Raw genomic sequence first — 18955 nt, forward strand, 5'->3', positions numbered from 1 at the left:
AGCCCAGCTCACAGTGTTCAGCCTGCTTGGGAATGCCATAAAAAACCCTAAAATTAAAACAAACAAAAAACCCCTGCAGCCCTCGCTTCCCCTTGGCCAGCTCCCCAAGGCTTTAAAGGCCCCAGTTCTGCTCTTGCCGGACTCAGAGCCACAAGCAGCAGCCCCCAGCGGCATTTCCCATTGCTGGCATTCAGGATTTTAATTAAGATACTGAAAAGGAGCCATTCCAAATTGCTCTCTTGGCCCAGCCTCTCGATGGGGTTTGTTTTCACCCCACGGGAAGGATGTGAGTATATGAGCGAAGATGGGATTTAATGAAACCCTTGTAGAGAAAGCCCTTGGCTGGATGCAAGCAGCTGTGGGAAACATCTTGGGGAGCTGTAAGAGGGGAAGAGGTGTCCGTGGGGGTGTGCAGCACGAGGGTAGGGGGGATAAGCCCATTCCCCAGGCTGGGATGCTCCCGAGGAAGCCCTGCTGGCTCCGCTCCCCGCGCACGTATCTCTGCCTGCTGCTTCCCCCTTGCTGAGAGGTGGAGGGAGCCGGGCATGAGGTGCTGGGGCTTGAGCAGAAGGTGAGGGAGATACCTGGCCCTAATTTAAAGGGTGTATTCCCAGCCATGCACCCCTTTGCTACAGGCCTCCTGAGAGGGCGACAGCAGGATCTGACGACCCCCTCCCCGCGCTCGCAGGCACGAGAGCCTCGCAGGTGTTTGTGAACTTGACTTTTATTGTCACAGGATGCAGCAGCAGACAATGCGACGGGTCACGGTGGGGGGGCACACGGGCAGGTTGCACTGTGGGTCTCCCAGCACGTCCACCGGGAGGGAGGGAGGGAGACGATGCCACAGGGAGAAGATGCTGCTAGCTCCACGCCCTGCTCATTTCTGTGCCTTTGCTGCCCCGTCTCTGTGCAAAAAGACAAACTCTCAGGCCATGATGATTTTCCCTGTGGGGACAGGGCAATTAGTAAGCAGACAAGGGGGGTCCCTGCTAGAAGCATCATTTGCATCTCCTGGTATCAGCTAGGCTGCATCTGTGCTTCCAACTGGCACCCAGCAGTTCTGCTGGTGCTGCAGAATGGGAGAAACTGCCCCAGGAATGCTGCTCCTCTGGGATGGAGGAGCGTGACCTTAGCCTGAGGTTTCGGTGTGCGTCAGAGATGCAGTCTGTTCAATCTGCCTCTGCCTGCGGACGGGCTGCCCTGAGCGGGATGGAGATGTAAGAGAAGGGGCAGAAATGCCAGGAAAGCACCAAGCATGTGGTGCCTTCAGCCTGGGATGGAGAAACAGCATTTGCCATCATCACTGCCCTTTGCCCAGGATCTTATTTACAGTGTTATTAGAGTGTGCCAAATATTAAAAAAATTTTTTTTAGAAAAGCCAGAGATTAACAGGCTTTTTTCCCCTCACTGTAAACAGATCTGTGGTTCGGCTTTAAGCACGCCCTTGGTGCCAGCCTGTGAGCAGGCAGGGGGGGAGAAGGGCTGTAGCAATGCTGGGGCCTTGCAGCTCCTCTGCAGGTGGGGGGACGTGGGGTCTGCCCCTGTGCCACAGCTTCAGGTCACAAACCCAGAGGAAAACTGGGATGGAAATGCAGCCCCAGGCTCCAACAGATGGACGCTGGTGGCTGTGGATGGGCAGCCTGGTTGGGCTGGGCCTCTGGGGAGGACTGCAGCAGAGGCAGAGGGGCACACAGCCCTCCGCCACCCAGGGTTTGAGCAGGCAGGGGACTTTATCCACCAGCAACACAGAGCAGCAGAAGCAACAACTGTTTTCCCTGGGAGAGGGATAGCTGACGACAGCCTGGGAGCCAGCGTGACCCTTGGGAACACGCCAGTGTTGTAGGTGCACACTTTGGGGCACTAACAGACCCAGCAAGCTGTCTTAGAGAAGGAAAACACCTACAGATGTGTCTGTGCTGGGTCTGATCCCTGCCAAAACACTTCCGAGCCCCCAAGCGTTGACCCAACACCGCTGAAGTCACTGCAAACCACCTCCACTACTGACTTCAGCCGTGCAGGAGGAGGAAGAGGGAGCAAAGGTGTAAGACGGACAAAAAAACATCTTCCCTGATGACATAAATCCCATTTGTAAAAACTTACAAGCTTTAAAAGGCTGTTGAACCCCAATCCTCCCCTCCCCACCTCTTAACCGTCCCCTCCCAGGAGCTCCACAAGCTGTCCCTCAGCCCTGGGGCGGCAGCAGCGGGCGTCCTCGCAGCAGGATAACCTGTCCCTCCGTCCCGGCTTGGCCGTCGCTCTTGCCTCCACACCGGGGATGCTCACTCAGGGATGTAGTCCCTGAAAGAGTTAAAGCTGAGGCTCCGGCCTGCTGAGTTCAAAGTGGAGTTGGCTTGCATCCTTGGGATCTTCTCCATCAGCTTCGACACTGTCCTCCTCTTGAAGGAGCCCGGGGAGAAATGCCCCTGTCTCATGAGCTCCTGGTAGAGGGTGTTGAACACCGCCACAGTCTCTTCATAGCTGTCCCGGGTAGAGATCTCGTAGAAAGGAAGCTTCAAAGCTTTAGAGAGGTTTTCGCCATCCTCGGTGGACACCATCCTGTCGAACTGCAAGTCCTTCTTGTTGCCCACGATGACCACGGGCGGCTGCTCGCTCCCGCTGCTCCGCCTGGGGCTCGCGTGGATGTGGTTGATGAGGAAGCACAGCCGCATCACCTCATCGAAGCTGCACCTATCCGTCACCGAGTAGACCACTGCGAAGCCATCGCCCCACTTGATCTTCTCCTCTATCTGCAGGGAATCCTCCTCCTGCGGGGTGGACAAGCTCTGATCAACACCAGAAGCCTCAACATCTCCTAAATACCAACAGTGCTGGGTGCAACCTAGAAAACCTCCCCCATCATCATCTCTTTGAAGGGTTTTTGGCCTTGGGCTTGCACACAGCAGTGACTTGCAAAGCAGCACAGGTAGCCCAGGACAGGAATTTGATGGGTTGGGCAAAATGATGGATGGAGAGAGCAATCAGCCCCATCCCGGTGTGGATGAGGGGAGAGTAAAAGTGGGTAAGCAAAGGCAGGGCTGTTGCTGGGTGGGAGGCCAGCGCAGGGCTCTCCATCACCCGCAGTCCTGGTGCTGGGTGGCTCCTTCAGTCCAGCACCCTCCCGCTCCCCTGAGCCGAGTCCCTGCCAGCACGGGGAACAGAGCCGTTACGCACACCAGTAAGGGGGATGGGGAAATATTCAGCTGAAGCCACACTCTGATGTTAGACAGACATAAATTCTTCTGAACATCCTTTTTCTGAGATAAACACATCTTGGTCAGTATTTTGGATACAACAGATTGAGGCTGGGGGAAGAGCAGGGGTTGCCTTCAACAGCGAGCTGCGCTTCCCCAATGGTATTTTCCAGGGCCAGGCAGCTACGAGAGAGTGAGCTCACCTGTCCTGCTGTATCGAGGATCTCGAAGTGTACCATCTCCCCGTCAATGACAGCCATGTGTCTGTAAATCATTTCTGAAGAGGGACAGACAGAAAAGTGTGTTTGAGAGAAGCCTCCAGGTAGTGAATGACAACGCAGCTGGTCTCAATGCAAGCCATGCTGGAGACATTGATTTTCGCCTGCTGCACCCCACAGCCCACGTGGCCTCCATTTGGAGTCCACATCCTGAACTGGCCCCCAGCCTGTCCTCTCACACCTGGGAAGGGCAGTCCTGTGCCCATGGCACCGAGCCCAGCACCGCCAAAGGGCAGCAGGGAGCCCCGGCCAGCACCCAGCCAGCTTTCGCCTTGCTGGAAATAAAAGGGCAATGGTGAGCAAAGTGTCAGAGCAAAAAGGGTTCACGGAGTGATGCTTCTGCAGAGGAAGAGGGGCTCAGCAGGAGGGTTTTGTTCAGAGACCCTGCTCATTCTCCTACGCCAGGTGGCCTTGAACTCCTACTCCGAAGCAGCAGGGCAGTGGCTCCTTTCTAACCAAGCAAAGCGGGCGGCTGCGAGGCATGCAGCGGGGCAGCTCTGCAGCACAGAACCTCTTCAAGCTTCACTAATATCATCAGGCAATAAAAGCAGCTGGCACTCTGCTTAGCAACCACTCTGGGCGCAGCGGGCTCGATGGGACGCCTCGCGCCGTGCAGATGGAGCGCGTCAGTTGCACCGGCCTTCGTGTGCCGCGCGCCACAGGGCAGCAACCCGCTTGGCTGGGCCGTCTGCGGGCTAAACTAGGCACCCTCCTGCTCCTCCGACCCCGGGGAGCACCAGGCACCCTCACTGTGTGGGCTCTGTATCTTATCATGTCACATGGAGGAGCCCAACAGGAGGAAGAAGCAGCAGGCAGAGAGGAAAAACAAATTGCACTCTGGGGAAAAAAAAACTTTGCTCACCATAACAAGCGAGGAGTGGGAATGTAGGGGACAGATTGGGACAACGGCGGGGTTGTTTTTCAGACCAAGCCTTTCCCTGGAGTCCCCTGTGAACCGGCTGCATTAGAGCAACACAGAGACTTCCCAAATTTCCCAGCCTGACGGGTGACAGCAGGAGTTAGGCAGAAGGATGCACAGCCAGCAGCCGGTCATTTCTGGGGACATGAGTTCAGTGCCCAGAAACCTCAAACCCAAATGCAAAAAACCCCAACCCTTGGAGACGAGAGAGCACTAGCCACTGCTCCAGTGGCTTAGATACCTCCTTCCCTTTACAAGCCACTTCCCCGCAAATTGCTCCAGGATGAGGAAGCAACTGGGCTTCCTTGTGCGATGCTGATGTCTTGCCCCAACACATTTTGCTTTAACAAAACAAAGAAAAGGAAAAAGGGATGCAAGAGCCAGAGAGGTGCCACGACGGCTGGTGGCTCTGACCACTGCCAGTCTGGCTGAGGAGGAAGAAGAGCAAATAGAGTGAGTTTGGGGGCAGAGTGGGCTCTGCCAGGAGCGGTGCTGGGTGCAGAGTCTCCAGGCTGAGCCGGAGCAGCAGGGAAAGCAACAGGAAAGAGAACTTCACCTACCCAGGGTTGGGTCGTAGTCTCCAATGAATCTCCTGGTGATGAATCTCACAGTCAATGCTGTAAAAAAAAAACCACAACAAACCCAGTTATGGTTGTCAGATCAAACTGCAGCGATGCATCGGCTGATTGAAGCCAGAGGGATGGAGCAAAGACCTGCCCCAGCCAGCCCCTGTGGGCACCAGGAGGAGACATCCCAGCAGCAATGCTGCAAACGTGTCCCCATGGGGAGCAGGTTATTGCAGGGCTGGGAAAAGCATCTTCAAAGGTGCCCAAACAGGCTGGGTCACTGTGTACTGGCAGGGGCTGTGCTGAGGTGAGCAGAGAAAACCACAATAAAGCAGCAAATTGCCAGATCTTGGTGGCTAAAGGTGAGGGTGAAGCAGACTGGGAGAGGAGCATGGTTGTCTGGGCGGATGCCTTGGACCAAGAGCGTTAGTAGTCCTCTTTTCACCCCCAGAGCCCTCAGCTGATGGCACAGCCCTGCAGGTTGTCCTCTGCGTCACTTCACCCCTACCCAGTGTGGGAGAAGCCTGTCAGGATGGGGAGGAGCCCCCCGAGGCTGACAGCTCACACCTCACCGCTCCTACAAAGCTTGAAACATTTCCAGAGCTCACAGACATTGGGCATTTCAAAATAACCTCACGGCCACCCCGGGAACAGGCTGGATGTTTTTTTTTTTATCAAGGACTGAAACCCACCGTGCAATGGGATGCCCTGGGCAGAGGAAGAAGTCTGTGCCTGGCTCCATGAGCACCTTTGCCCAAAGCTGCCTGCTCATCACTGGTGGTGACAACACCTGATGTGTCCAGGAAATGCAGCCCTTAGCAGAAAGCCCTGACAGCCCCTCCACGACTGGCCCACTGAACCTCTCACCTTGCCAGAGCACAGCAACCTGCCCTGTCAGAAACATCCTGCCAGGCTGCACGGACACCGCAGCTCGGGAGCCCCAAAAGCAGCAGCAAGAGCCAGTTGGGCTCCGCAGGAGGCAGCCAGGACCTATCAAAGCCACAGGCAAAGTGCAGGCAGTGCCAGCGTGCGGGTGAAAGGCAGCTCCTCACACGTGGCATTCACTCGCCTGCACGGTCAGGGTTGATAAATTACATTTTCTGGCCTTGATCCTGCAAAGATTTATGCACGTCCTTAAGTTTTCTGCCAGGTGACCCATCCACTCGGTGGCCTCCAGCCAACCGCTTTCCAACAGTGAGCTCATCGCGGGGGCAAGGCGGTGCCAGGCCAGGCTCCCCCTCTGCATCACCGGCTCTGGGGGTGTAACGGCCTGGATGGGTCTCATGAACTGCAGCACTGACCCGACCCAGGCACCCCATGCGGAGAAGGGAAGGCTGTTGGCACCAGATCTCATGAAATTCATCAAAATGCCAAAGCCAGAGGAACACAGGGCTGGGGGAACCGGGAGGTCCTCCTGCACAACACCCGGGGAGCAGGGGCTGAGCAGGATGCCCCGGACCAGCTCCCCACGTGGACACATCACCTTCCTGCCAGGCCCGTGCCTGTGAATTCCCGTCCCCATCCCCAGCGCGGGGATGCTGGGTGTGACCGGGGACCATTGACTCTGTTTCATCCCTGCAAGGAGTTCTGCTCCCTGGCAGCTCTCCAGTATGCAGGGGGACGAAGCAACCCCCCACCGTGAAAACAACCCCATCCCTTCCATCTGCTGGCACAGCACTGACATGGGGATCAAGCCATTTGGCTTGATTTTTCCTCCTTGCAAGGGCAAGGAAAGGCAGGAGCAGCCACAGCACGGCAGTGTGGGCAATTAAACCCCTCTTATCCAATTACCACATCTCCCTGCACCAGAGACCAGGAGATGCGAAGCCCAAATTATGCTCTAATGTCGCACTGGGCAGAGGTCTGCGGGTGCTGGAGGCTTGCCCAATAGCTCCATCAACCATGGCAAGGGCTTTCTAGTCGCTGGGGAAAAGTACTGCCTCTCCTCAGCTCTCTCCATCCAGACAGGCTGAAGGAGACAGACCTCAGCTCCACAGGAAGGGCTTGTTTGAGGTGGGCAGGCTCTCCGGGGACTGTAAAAAATATAATCAGAGAGACCTATATTTTTTTGTAAGGGGTAGCAAAAACTTTGCCACTGTATAAGGTCTCTAGACAGGTATTTCCATCAGTAGGGACAGCAGACAGGGCTGAGGCTCAGCTGGCAAACGGCCAGGAATAGGAAACAGGGGAAAAAGCAAAGGTTTTCTAAGTGATGAAGCAATTTGGAGGTGCTGAAAATCCTGCTGGTCTGAACAGAGCAGAGAGGCAGCCAGGGCGAACCTGCCATTCCTGCTAACAGAGCATCGAGCTTTGCTAAATGTCCCCAACATGGCCAAAGGGACACAAAAACGCATCTGCCCCTGCCCTGAGAGGTGCTGCGCTTTATCAATGGTCTCCTGCTCAGGAGCTGGCACGTGGGGAAGCCTCTTTGGAAAGCACCAGCATCTCCGAAGCAGCTCCTTGCCCTTGCAGAGCTAGTGAGCTTCCCTCTGTCTCTCAGATCTTCCTGACAGAGCAAAGAGAGGAGCTGCGTTTTGAGGAGAAAAGTTGGCAGCGGCGCAAACACCCTTCTCAGATATTGTGCCAAAACCACCTTGCTCTTTGCCTTTGGAAAGAGTGAGGCAACACAGCAAATCTTTACACTTGGTCCTCGAGGTTGAAGCTAATTTGAACGACCTTCCAGGCTGCCTCGGTGCTCAGGAGCCGACCCGTGTGCCTGATGCTGCAGATACACTGGTTCAAAGCAAAACCCTCCTTGGGGCCTTTCGTACGTAACATCTTTTCAGCACAGCTGCGCTGAAAATGCCCCGTTGATGCCTGGGTGTGATTTTCTGGTGCAGACAGAGAAACCCGCAGTTGGGAGGCTGAAGGGAGCGCAGGAGCAGGGCTAATGGGAGTGTTGCTTAAGCTCTTCAAGGTGTTAATGACAGTAATGGGTACGGACAGGGACGGGAGTGAAAGGCAGTGGAGAGGCTGAGAGCTGGCCTGGAAAGGCAATCAGAGCAGAAAGGAAAATCAGTGGAAAATGAGTGGAATGGAGAAAAAAACCCCATGGAGATCAAGGCAGGAGCACAGAGCCCAGGAGGGACAGGACAGAGAAGCTGCACACCAGGTGTTAGTGCCACAGGAGGATGGAGCAGGAGCACGAAGGGACAATAAACCTCACCAAAAGCAGGATATGGTGTCAAACCCAGCACCAAGCAGGATTGATGCACTCCCGTGCTGAGCTTGCTTTCTCGTTTCAAACCCTGCCCGTCACAGAAGGGATTTGGTGGAACAAGCAAGTAACTCAGCAAAACTGCTCTGCAGATAACCAAGGGTCCCGCAGGAGGCACCTACCAGCATCTTCCAAAAAGTGACCAAATTATCAGGGAGAGCAAGACAAGTCAGGCTGGGTTTCTAGAAAGCACCTGATTCTGTGTCATATGTTAGGCAGCCACCCAAAGCTGGGGCACATGGTGGTATATGAGGAGAGGAGCCAATTAAATTGATTAAGGATTGGCTGAGCGCAAGAACACAAGCGAAGCTGCCAATCGGAAGAAGCAGGTGCAGGCAGAAAGGAGCCAGCACATCCACGCAACCTTTTATGTTTTTTTTTTTTTTCCCCTTCTTGAACATAAGTAATCTCAGAAAGAGAAAGGAGAGCCCCAAAGCTGGAAGGGTTAATTTTATATTGTTTGGTCTCTAGGAATGAGTAGGGGATGGTTTGATGTGCGATTAACCTGCCCTGGCGGGGCTGGGACGGGCGGCTCTGGGATGGCATCGAGCCTCGCGCGCCCACGTGCTGCTCTGTTTGTGCTGCTGCACAACACATCTGCGGGCGTCGATTCATCTTCGGCCTGAGTTTGTCAGCAGAGCTTTCCTCTGAAGTACGGCAAAGTTTACACTGGCTAGCATCAGCAGCAGAAGCAGAAGATAACGCGAGCTCTGGCCGGGCTGGATTTACAGCCTCTGCAGGTGATTTACAGAGCCCAGGCCGAAGCTTTAAACTCCTGACAGGGTTCAGCCACAGGTCTGCACCCAAACCTGCCCCCGCTTGGAGGAACTGGAACCTCGGATCACCAGATCTTGAAGATTTCCAAACTGCTCCAAAGAGTCAAACTCTTTTGCTGAGAATTAGGGTTTTTTTCCCGCTTTTGCAGCTGTCTGGATGTTCACTGCCCTTTCGATTGCCCACACCCTCAGCCACCTCAGCTCTCCCAACCTGGCTCCTGCTTCCTAAGGGGGGCATGCCAGCACCTCACCCCAGGGATGCTCTCGCCCGGGGTCTGCTCATGTCCTGCCCAGAGTGGGAGTTTGGTGGCTGAGGGATGGGTTCAGCTGAAACTCACCTTCACCCTCCCCTGCTTCCCCTCCCCAAAATGGGGGATCCCCACGCTTCGCCCCCCTTCCTCTCCCAGCCAGCAGCCCCATCTCTCCTCAGCCTCAGGAAAACCAGCCACCACCCACAGCTCATCCTCCCCCAGCCCCATGGGAGCTCGAGGGATGATGCTTATGCTTTTGGCTCCTTCCTCATGTTCCGCACGCAGGTCCCTCGCAGGCCTCATGTTCCGCACGCAGGCCTGACGCTCACGGCCCGTTCCCTGGGCATCACTGGCCCTGCTGAGCAGGGGGGACCACTCGGAGCTTCCCTCACCCCTGGTGGAGGGGCTCGCCAGCAACAGGACCTGGCCGCTCGGTCACAGCCCCCAGTGAAGGTGTCACACTGTCCCTTTGCAGGAGAGGACGTGCAGGGCAGCACCCAAGGGGACAGAGACAGGCAGAGCCCCATGTCAGGGTGGCCGCCAGCTGCGGGGGATCATGTGCTGGCAGTTCCTGGGGGCTGCTCCCGGTTCCTGGCACACTCCAGCTCTCTGCATGAGCTGGGTATCAATTACCTTCCTCTCTGACCCGATTTTCTGGCCAGTGTTCCTGCCACAGCCTGAGAGGACGGCAAAAACCATGCTGCTGAAGGGCGTAAAGGTCGCAGGTGCTGGTGGAGCCGAGCAAACCCTGCAGATCGGCCCCCTGTGATACCCAGCCCAGCCCCTGGGATGACAGCAGGGCTGAACCCAGCTGGAAGAACCTTTGCAGACACTCGGGATGCCCCAACCCTACAGAGGAGGCACAATGGCCTCACAGGAGGGGCCCGAATCTCCCAGGCGCCTGCCCTGCAATGCCGGGTGGGATTAATGCCGGCAGAGGAAGCACGTATGTTGAGGCTGGGGGGGGGATGAGCCAAAAAGTGCTTCGTACACTTTGTACAACCATCACTCACAGCTCCATCTGCTTGCAGGGATGCTGGGGCCAAGCACCACGCACAGACCCCCCTGGCACTCTGGCGTACGCCTGGACCTGAGCCCTGCTCTCATGCTCCCGCTCCCTGGTGCTGGGCGGCTAATCTAGGTCTGGGAGTCACCTCCTTGAATTTAATCAGGGAAATCATGATTTTTCACTAACACCGGGCAAGAGGCTCGCCGGTGACTGTATATGGAAACGCAACTTCAGCGGCACCGACAGCCAACGCTGCTGGCCGCGAGCCCGGCGGAGGTGCCACCGCACAGCGTGCTCAGAGGTTGCGCCTTTTCTGGAGTGGGTCCCCGGTGGGACATTGCCCTGTCCCCAAGGACACGGCAGCCCCAGTCACGTCCCGCCCAGGCTCCGCGTGAGTCGCTGCTGCTCCCCTGCAGTAAAACCAAGGTGGACACCCCCTCCTCCTCCTTGCCAAGTCCCCCCAGCATCCCCCCACACCTCCCGGCCACCTTCGCCCAGAGGCCACCTTCGCCCCCGGGGACTCGCAGCCCGGGATAGAGGAGCAGGAAGGAGTGGAAGGAGGATCCCGGGTGGGAGTGGAGAGAGCTCAGGTGGTCCCAGCTCCGCATCCCATATCCCCACGCCGGCAGCCACAGACGGGGAGCGCCCAGCAAAGCGCAGGGAAAGGGAGTTTTCCTAAAGGAAACTAAAGGCAGCGCTGCACCGCGAGGCTCTGCCAGCCCCGCTCCCCTGCCTGTAAACAAGCAGCAAACTCCAACTGCCCGGGGAAGCACAACCCCGAGCTCGGCTTTCGGTCCCAAAAGCTGCCCTGATCAACGGCGTCCCACCCTGACCCCCCACCCGGCGGCCGCTCTGGCACGGAAAAGCCCCTTGGGACGAGCCCCCGGCTGCAAGCGGCGACGCGAGGGAAGGAAACTCGGTGCCCTTAAACATAACGGCCTCGGGGGCCACCCCGGCCATGCTGCAGCCGCTCCGGAGAAACTCCTTCCCCATCCCGGCTCTGGGAAACAGCCCCGGCCCCGGCCGGACCCCCGGGGGCACTCGACCCCTCTTCCCGAGGAAAGAGACCTAGGGGTGCGGGGGGATGCTGGGGGGTGTCAGGGGGGTGCTGGGGGATGACGGGGGGATGCTGGGGGGTATCAGGGGATGCGGGGGGTTGCCGGGGAGCCCCGTCCTACCTGTCTTGCCCACGGCACTCTGCCCCAGGACGACGAGGCGCAGGGTACGGGCCGGGCTGAGGCTCACGGAGCGGCGCAGGGGCCGCGGGAAGCTCATACCGGGGCCGGGGCCGGGGCTCCGCCGGGCTCCGCCGCGCTCCCCGCTCCGCCGGGCGCTGCACCGGCGGCTCCACCCCGAGGGCCGGGCCGGGCTCAGCCCCCGGGTTCGGTGCGGGCGGTCCCCGGCTGATGCCCACCTCCTCCTCCTCCCGCTCCCCGCGGAGGTGGTGCCCACCCCACACTCTCGCCCCGGGGGAGCTGAGGGAAGGGCGCTCCGGGCACTGTGCCTCAAGTTTCCCCGCACGGAAGCGGCTCCGGGTGACTCTCGCTCAGAGCCTTCGCCAAAGGAAAGGCGCTGCCGGCCTGGAGAGCTGCTCGCCTCAAGGGGGGCAACGTGAGGGGAGAGCGGAGGAGCAGGCAGCACCTCCTCAGACGGGGAAACACGGCCGCGGTGCTGCCTCCCCCCACATCCCTGCATGAAATCACGATTTTGTCTTCAGCCACTTGTGTGCAAGTTAATAAAGGCAAGACGAGTGAGCTTAGCTCCCGTCTTTCCCCCGTCCCATCTCTAGGGTGCAGTGGGTGCTCCCCAAACACGGCTCACGCAGCACCCAGCAATTGCCCCGACCCCGGGCAAGGTGGGGAGCGAACCCCGGCTCTGCACAAATCCACAGCTAAATCCCCATCGATACCAAAGAGCTAAGACTTCCCACCAGGCCTGACCCAAACTCCCCCCGTGCTGTGGTGCAGCAGCTTTGGAGGCTGTTGGGTAACAGCGTTGGAGCGCACCTGGAAGCGAGAGGTGACGTGTGCAGGTGTTTGTACAGGCACAGGTAACAGGTAACTGCTCCGAGCAGCAGCCAGAGCGCACACGGACGCACGGCGTGGGGGCACGGAGTACTGGGAAGAAGGGAACAACCCGCAGCACCTGGACTGCTCCCCAACACACAGATCACAGCTGAGCCCCGTGCTGCAAACGCCAGCAGAAGAGACCTGAGCAAGGGTGCGGAGCAGGCAAAGGCCCGCGCGAGGGCTTCCGTCTCTTTTCTGAGGGCTTCAGTCATTTCTCTGGCTCAGGGACCTCTTTGTGTGACCATCTCGGGTGACTTTGCTCACATCAGAGCACAGACCATCTGTGCCACCTCGTATGGCACTCGAGGCAACACGAAACCCACCTGATATTTATAGAGCATGTCGCGCGTCGCAAGCAAACAGCCAGTGCCTCGGTGGCGAGAAGGGTTATCGACGGGAGAGCCGTTGCTGTGAGTGCTGCCGGGGCAACACTCTGGCCGGAGAGGGGCCCTGGATAAAACAGGGACTGTCCTTGGGGGGGGCGCTCCTGGAGAGCCAGCAGACCTCACCCAGAAATTCGCTGTGCCAGTGCAAGCGGCCAGTGCTTCCCAGGCATCAGCCACTCGCGATGACCCTGTTCCCGCACAGCTCCTCCAGAGCTGACAAGAGACACGTTCAAGGCTTGACTACATCTGGAGCCCAGAAGACAACAGCAAGAGCAAAAACCCTCATATTTCAGGACAAAACCCGATTCCCAGCTGGGGAAGGGAGGGGGGTGTCAAGAAAAAGCAGCTTCCTTTATGTTCCTTTCCTATTTTTAGCCTGATTTCCTAAGGAAATGAGATGTCTGCAATCAAGTCCTCTGTCTTGCCTGTCCCTCGTCACTACTATTTTCAAATACATTGCCCAATTTCAGCCAAATCTGACAGCGAGGGAGAAGCCACAGAGAAAACTGTTTGCTTGCAAGTTTTGTGACAAAAAGTGATCAAACGTCATGAAAAAATCAACCCCTGCACCTTGGAAGGCAGGAACCGGCAGGCAGGTCCTGGTTGGAGGAATCCAGAATAACTCTTTCTCTGCTCCCAAGGGCTGTTTGGATTCCTCTGGTGCCAGGGTCCCTCGTGGCAAGAGGGTGCTGCCCTCACCTCGTGGGAGATCAACTGGCACCGCAGACCCATGCCAGGAGCCCGGCAGTCTAAACCCCTCCACCTCCATTGCCCTTAATCTTGATCGCAGAAAAAGGGATTTTTAATTTGGGATTTTGACTGCATTAAAAGGGATTTGCAGGGATGCAGGAACAAGTGCACAGGAAGGATGGATTTAAAAATTGAATGTCCAGCAAGCGATGAGGCCCCAGGATGGACTTTGGGATTCTGATAAGGCCTTTTAGACTGGTTTTGGAAGTTTGTGTCCTCCTTTGCCCAGCCAGGCCCCCTCTTCAGTTACTTTTGATCAGCCGAGGCACAGTTAAGCATTTTGAAGACATTATATAGGCTGAGAAGGATCTGCAGAGGTGGCCTGAAGCTCCTTTCAGGCTCAGAAGGCAGATGCTCTCAGCATGGAGAAGGCGTCTTTCAGCTCTGGGGTGACCTTATGCAAAGGGCATCAGGCTCAGGATCCAGCGCCCTGGGCAACAACCAATCTCTTGTCCTCCGACCCCCGCTGACCTCCTCCTCCAGAGCCCAAATGGCTCGTGCTGGAGAGCACAAGGGCCGACCCAGACACCCGAGGGCAGCTCTGACCACACCAGTTCTGCCCTGTACAAGTGTTACTGGAACACCTAGCACTGTTCCTGCAGCAGGGGTGGTGTGGGGGGGCAGCGTTTCCATTAAGATGATCTCCTATACTCCTTTTGCCTTCAGGACAGAATACAAGCGTTCAGCTGAGTCCCCCCAGAACTCTTCGGTGGCAAGTGTTTAAATCCAGCCAAGAACAGAGCAATGAAGTGCTTAGGCCACAGTGGAGCTTTACAGGAGAAACATCTCTGGCCAGCTTGCACCCAGCTTCCTCCTCTCCCTCCAAAACACTGTGTTATTTCACTTCTCTCAGAAACAGAAAGTAGACTGACCTAGACAAGAACTTGTGTAAAATTGTTTCTTTTTCATCCTTAAGACAACAAAGCTAAAAGTGCTGCACTTGACAGCATCACGCTCACCTTCAGCCCCGCGAGGCGCTGGCCGCGGGGAGCACCAGGTAACCCCGTAGTGCTGCAGCCCCTCCTGCCGAGGTGGGAGCTGAGAGCTCAGAGAGAAAATACCCCCTCACAGCCACCTCCCATGACCAGGCTGGTCGGGCTGCTGTGACCCTCTGATCCAACACCAACTGCTTCAGAGATGACACAGAGAAATACTTGACTTCTTCAGAAAAAGTTGGCTCGGGCCCCAGAGCTGGTGGGTTTATGTCCCTGACAGCACATCTGGGGACTACCCGGAGAAACTCCTCCTCACTTGATGCCCAGATGCCCTTGGCATGGTGGGGAGCCACGTGGCCTCCCGGGTGTGCACTCAGCGCTGCTGCCTGCGCGGTCCCATGCTCGCCAGCGACCTTTCAGCTGGACGACAATGGAAACACGACTTTATCATCCGCAATCGCTGAATAAGCCACCTCCAGCGTAACAAAGCACCTGCGGCAGAGCCAGATTAAGGTAGGCGGAGCAGATATTGTTTTCTGTTGAAATATTTGTGGTCAGGCTATTCCATACTTGCCGTTTTTTAAAGATGTGGAGTCTGCACTGGGAAAGAGGCCAAAGGCACCCATGAATCATGTCCCTGCAAACAAAAATCCAGCAGAAATATAAAGTTGTCCTAAAGCTGACAAAGAACCAGATCACCTCAGGCTGCAGCCTCCAATCCTGGGAGTCCCATACCGCAGTCCAAACAAAATCCCCGCTGGATCCTTAGCTATTTTGTGTCCTCCCAAAAAAACCTGAACTTTGCTGCTACTGAAAGAAAAGAGAAGTGATGTGTTTATTTTTATTTAGAAAAGGAAGATAAAATAAAAGCCAGTCCTTTTTCTCTCCATCAGATGACCCAAAGGTGCAAGATGATAGAAGATCCACACAGAAACCAACTCAATTTCAAGCTGACTTTGGACCCTGTGCCCTGTTTTCAAAAATGACCAAAGTATTTCAAAGCTTTGGTTCCCCAATGTTTAGCTTATCTTGAGCATCCACTTCAAGGTCTCAAAGCCCACGCTTCCAACTCACATACCACATTTAATTGTCACTTGTTAATGACTATACAAACATTGTTCCTATTGAGACAACACTGCTAGCGTGCCTCTTGAGAGTTAATGTTGGATGGGGCCGTCAGGGAACGCTCTCCAAGAATATAACTGAAGCCACGCCGCCCTGTCAATAAACATATTTTTGGTTGCTATAGCGAAGCCAGCATGTAATTAAAAAGTGCTCTCAGACTTCAGGGCCCTCTCCTTTCTCTGCGGCTTTGCAGATTCGCTCCGTTCCTTCCGAAATCAAACCCTGACTTTACTTCAGCCACGCAAACGCTGCCAGAGCGGCCAGGCAGGGACATGGCAGGCGCAGGGACACGGGTCCCAATCGCTTCTCCCGCATTCTATAAATAGGGAGAGAGAAAATAGCTGAAAGGCACCTGGCCCAGGGCTTGCTCACGCCCAGGCATGCTGGCTGCGCTCTGACTTCTCCCTTATGGGCTTTGCATCAGCCTGGGCCGGTGGCAAAGCATTCCCTTTCTCTCCTTAATGAAGTGCCTGGTTTTTATGGTCACAGGAGACAAGAAAACCTCTAGTGCAAGAGAAATCAAACCAACGCAGTTTCCTGGTGTTCCATTCTGTTTGTTGCTGATTTCTAAAGTGTATTTCGACACGCAGCCAAAACGTGGCAAGATCATGCTGAGAAAATAAATCTGGCTGCACATAAAGAGTTCAAAGACACCTTCGCAAAGCTGACAGGGAAAAAAAGCACACCAAAGAGGCATATTAACAGCATTTCCCTTCCACCCCGGAGGCCCGAGCAACATGTCCCAAGAACTTTTCAAGCTGCTTTGCCCCTTCAGCTGGATCAGTGCCTGCAGCTCATGACATGGCAGAGTGCGTGAACGTTAAACAGATCCAAAGATCGCAACCAAGTTGCTAAACCCCTTTGCGGGCCCTTGGGTCCCAAAAAGAGAGTTTCACGCACTTTTGTTTTTCCGCAGAAGCTGGCCGTTGGGAAGAAAGGACGCTGACGCTCACCACATCTATCACACTTCATTAGGCTGCACAAATAATGGATCCTCGCAACGGGAAGCCTGCGCGCTGCAAGAAATGGCTTTGCTTGTGAAGCTTATTTTAGAACACAGAACAACTTGCCAAGGGAAGGAAAAGGAACCCCATCATGTAGGTAATTTAAAACTTGTCCAGACAGAGCTCTGGAGATATGCTGCAGAAAGCTATCCTGTAGGATGACCAGCATAGGCCCTTTGCCCTTCAATCATGATGATGATGATCTTATTGTCAGGATGTGAAACCCAAATCCCAGCACCTCTAAGCTGCAGACTTTGCATCCGAGCAGCCCACCTGTTGGAGGGTTTAGAACAGCATTAGCCTTTTAAGTGATTGAAACCTTGCTCCAAATCAACTCTTAAAAGAAGCTGTGTCTGAGAAGGAGGAAAAAAAACCCCACGCAGCCGCAAAGGAATTAAGGTGCCACGGTCCATTGCTCTTAAAAGGGCACAGGATGAGGTCAGGGCTGGGCTGACACGCAGCCAGGCCAGCGGTTCGCAGATCCCTCGTGCACGCTTTGTCAGGGCTTGGCTGGACACCTCAGGATGGGGAAGGGGGAGCGAGGGGAGCCCTGGGGGGACAGCACAGCCGGGCATCCCCTCTGCTGTGCCCAGGGGTTCGTGCTCAACAGGGGAGGATGCGAGGGCCAACGCAGAGCTGGCAGAGAAGCAAAAGGCAGCTCCCGATAACCCTTCCTGAGCCAACCGCTGGCAGCCCGGCTGGCGAGAAAACAACGCTTCCTTATTGTGGAAAAATGTCAGCATTGCGAAGCCTGCTGTCCTCCTGCCGGAGCGAAGCAGAGCCCCACCAGCATTCTTCGAAAGCACCAGAGAGAAACCAGAACAGCCGGTGGCTTTGTGGCCAGTGGGCAGGGAGCACACGCTGGAATTCGGGGCTGACTCAGAGCAGACAGATGCCCCCTGTGCTGGCTCTCGAGCCTCCCCCCGGGCAGCCAGTCCTTATTTACAGAGTCAAACAGCATCGAGGGGAAATTACAGGGACAAACGCCGCAGTTTTGCTTTAGAGGCGCTGGATGGCGGGAACTCAGGCCTGGTTCTCATCTAACCCCCGCGGGTGTCTAAGCTCGAGAGGCTCTGGGCACAGCATCTCCAAATTCCACCCTGGTCTGACGTGCTGTCCAACAAGATGTTTTGTCCTAACAGATTAATTTCCACTATGAATCAGTGCTTAGGAGGGGGAAAAAAGCCTGCTTTGTTCAGAAATTTCTGCTTTTAAACTATTTAAGTGTGGCAAACCACGTTTAGCAGCCAGAAAGAGGAACACAAGCAGCCACCCCCCAACGTGTGAAGCCAAATGGAGACTTGCAACTTAACTCCGGAGAAGAACTGGGGAATTCTGCTTCCACTTGGAACAGCAAAAAGCTTTTTCTTTAAATTCCCCTGAAGAAAATGTCAAAAATAATCCCCTTTTGCTTCAGTCTGAATGCATCATTTCAATAAAACCTGAACATTTAGCTCTAATTTCACATTGTAAAATTTTCAAAGCAAAACCCAGGACTTCCTAATATTGGTTGAATTATCCCTTCCTGAATTTTTCTCCCCCAGAACCACTGTGAAGCCACCCTCATTTCATATAGTGTCTCACTTGGATTAGAATTACATTCCCCAAGGGCTTTTTTGGTGGGGACTGGTTTTACAGATCACGTTAAGACATTTGCTTTTTCTTTCAAAGCAACCCTAGGCTCTTCCTCCCAGTTTCTGAGACTTGAGGTCTCTTGTTATTTTCAAGCATTTCTCTGTAAGCGGGAAGGACAGCAAGTTCTCCCTACATCCTCTTCAATCCAAGACGTGCCGTTTCTTAGCCCCAGCACTCACACGCCTTACGGAACAGAGGGACCAAGAGGTTTCCAGGAAAACGGCTTCAGCTGGCAGCGCTGCTTCTGTGGCGGACGGCGAACAGCCCGGGAGCAAAGGCAGCGGCGAGTCCTCGTGCCAGCCCGTGCCGTGCCGTGACTCACCGCCGCTGCCGGCGGCCGCACAGGAAGAGGTGGGAGATGAGTTTTGGAGAGGCCCCCCACTGCCTACCACATGTAAGAGCCTGGGAATAAGGACGCAGAGATCAAAGCTGGTGGCAGGAGGGTCCCTGCCCTCCTCCTCCCGTCGGCCAGTTCAAAGCTGGGTGCCCATCCACCCTCCTTGTACGGGCAGCAGAGAAGCAGCAGCATCTCCCAAGGGCCGTTCTGTTCGTGCCAGCAAGAGGGGAAGAGATGAGTCAGCCTCTGCAGATGACCCTCTCTCTCTCCCTCCCGCAACTAGAGAACTGCCTTAACCCAAGCACGCCTGGATCTTTCTCCAGCTGACGTCGAGCAAGATGAAAGGTGGCCTGGGCCACCGAGCTCGCTGCTTGCGGCACCTCAGGTGATCTCCTGCAGGTTTATACTTACTCGTGAGATTTGAAAGACACAAGACCCAGACACAGTTATGTTCAAAACCAACATTTCCTCCAGTACAGGGCTGTGGGCAACCTTGGTCCCAGGAAG

The 18955-nt window shown here is 55.6% G+C and overlaps 1 protein-coding gene across 1 annotated transcript; it reads right to left on the reverse strand.

Annotated features, from left to right (window-relative positions):
* Window positions 1–708: 708 nt before the first annotated feature.
* LOC141965989 (ras-related and estrogen-regulated growth inhibitor-like) lies at window positions 709–11583 on the reverse strand. Its single transcript, XM_074918244.1, has 4 exons — window positions 11386–11583; window positions 4949–5005; window positions 3395–3468; window positions 709–2765 (listed from the first exon to the last, which is right to left on the reverse strand). The coding sequence occupies exons 1-4, from the start codon at window positions 11480–11482 to the stop codon at window positions 2280–2282; spliced, it is 714 nt and encodes a 237-aa protein (XP_074774345.1). The 5' UTR covers window positions 11483–11583; the 3' UTR covers window positions 709–2279.
* Window positions 11584–18955: the final 7372 nt, after the last annotated feature.

This window comes from Athene noctua, chromosome 14, assembly GCF_965140245.1.
Source record: "Athene noctua chromosome 14, bAthNoc1.hap1.1, whole genome shotgun sequence".
NCBI classification, from domain to species: domain Eukaryota; kingdom Metazoa; phylum Chordata; class Aves; order Strigiformes; family Strigidae; genus Athene; species Athene noctua.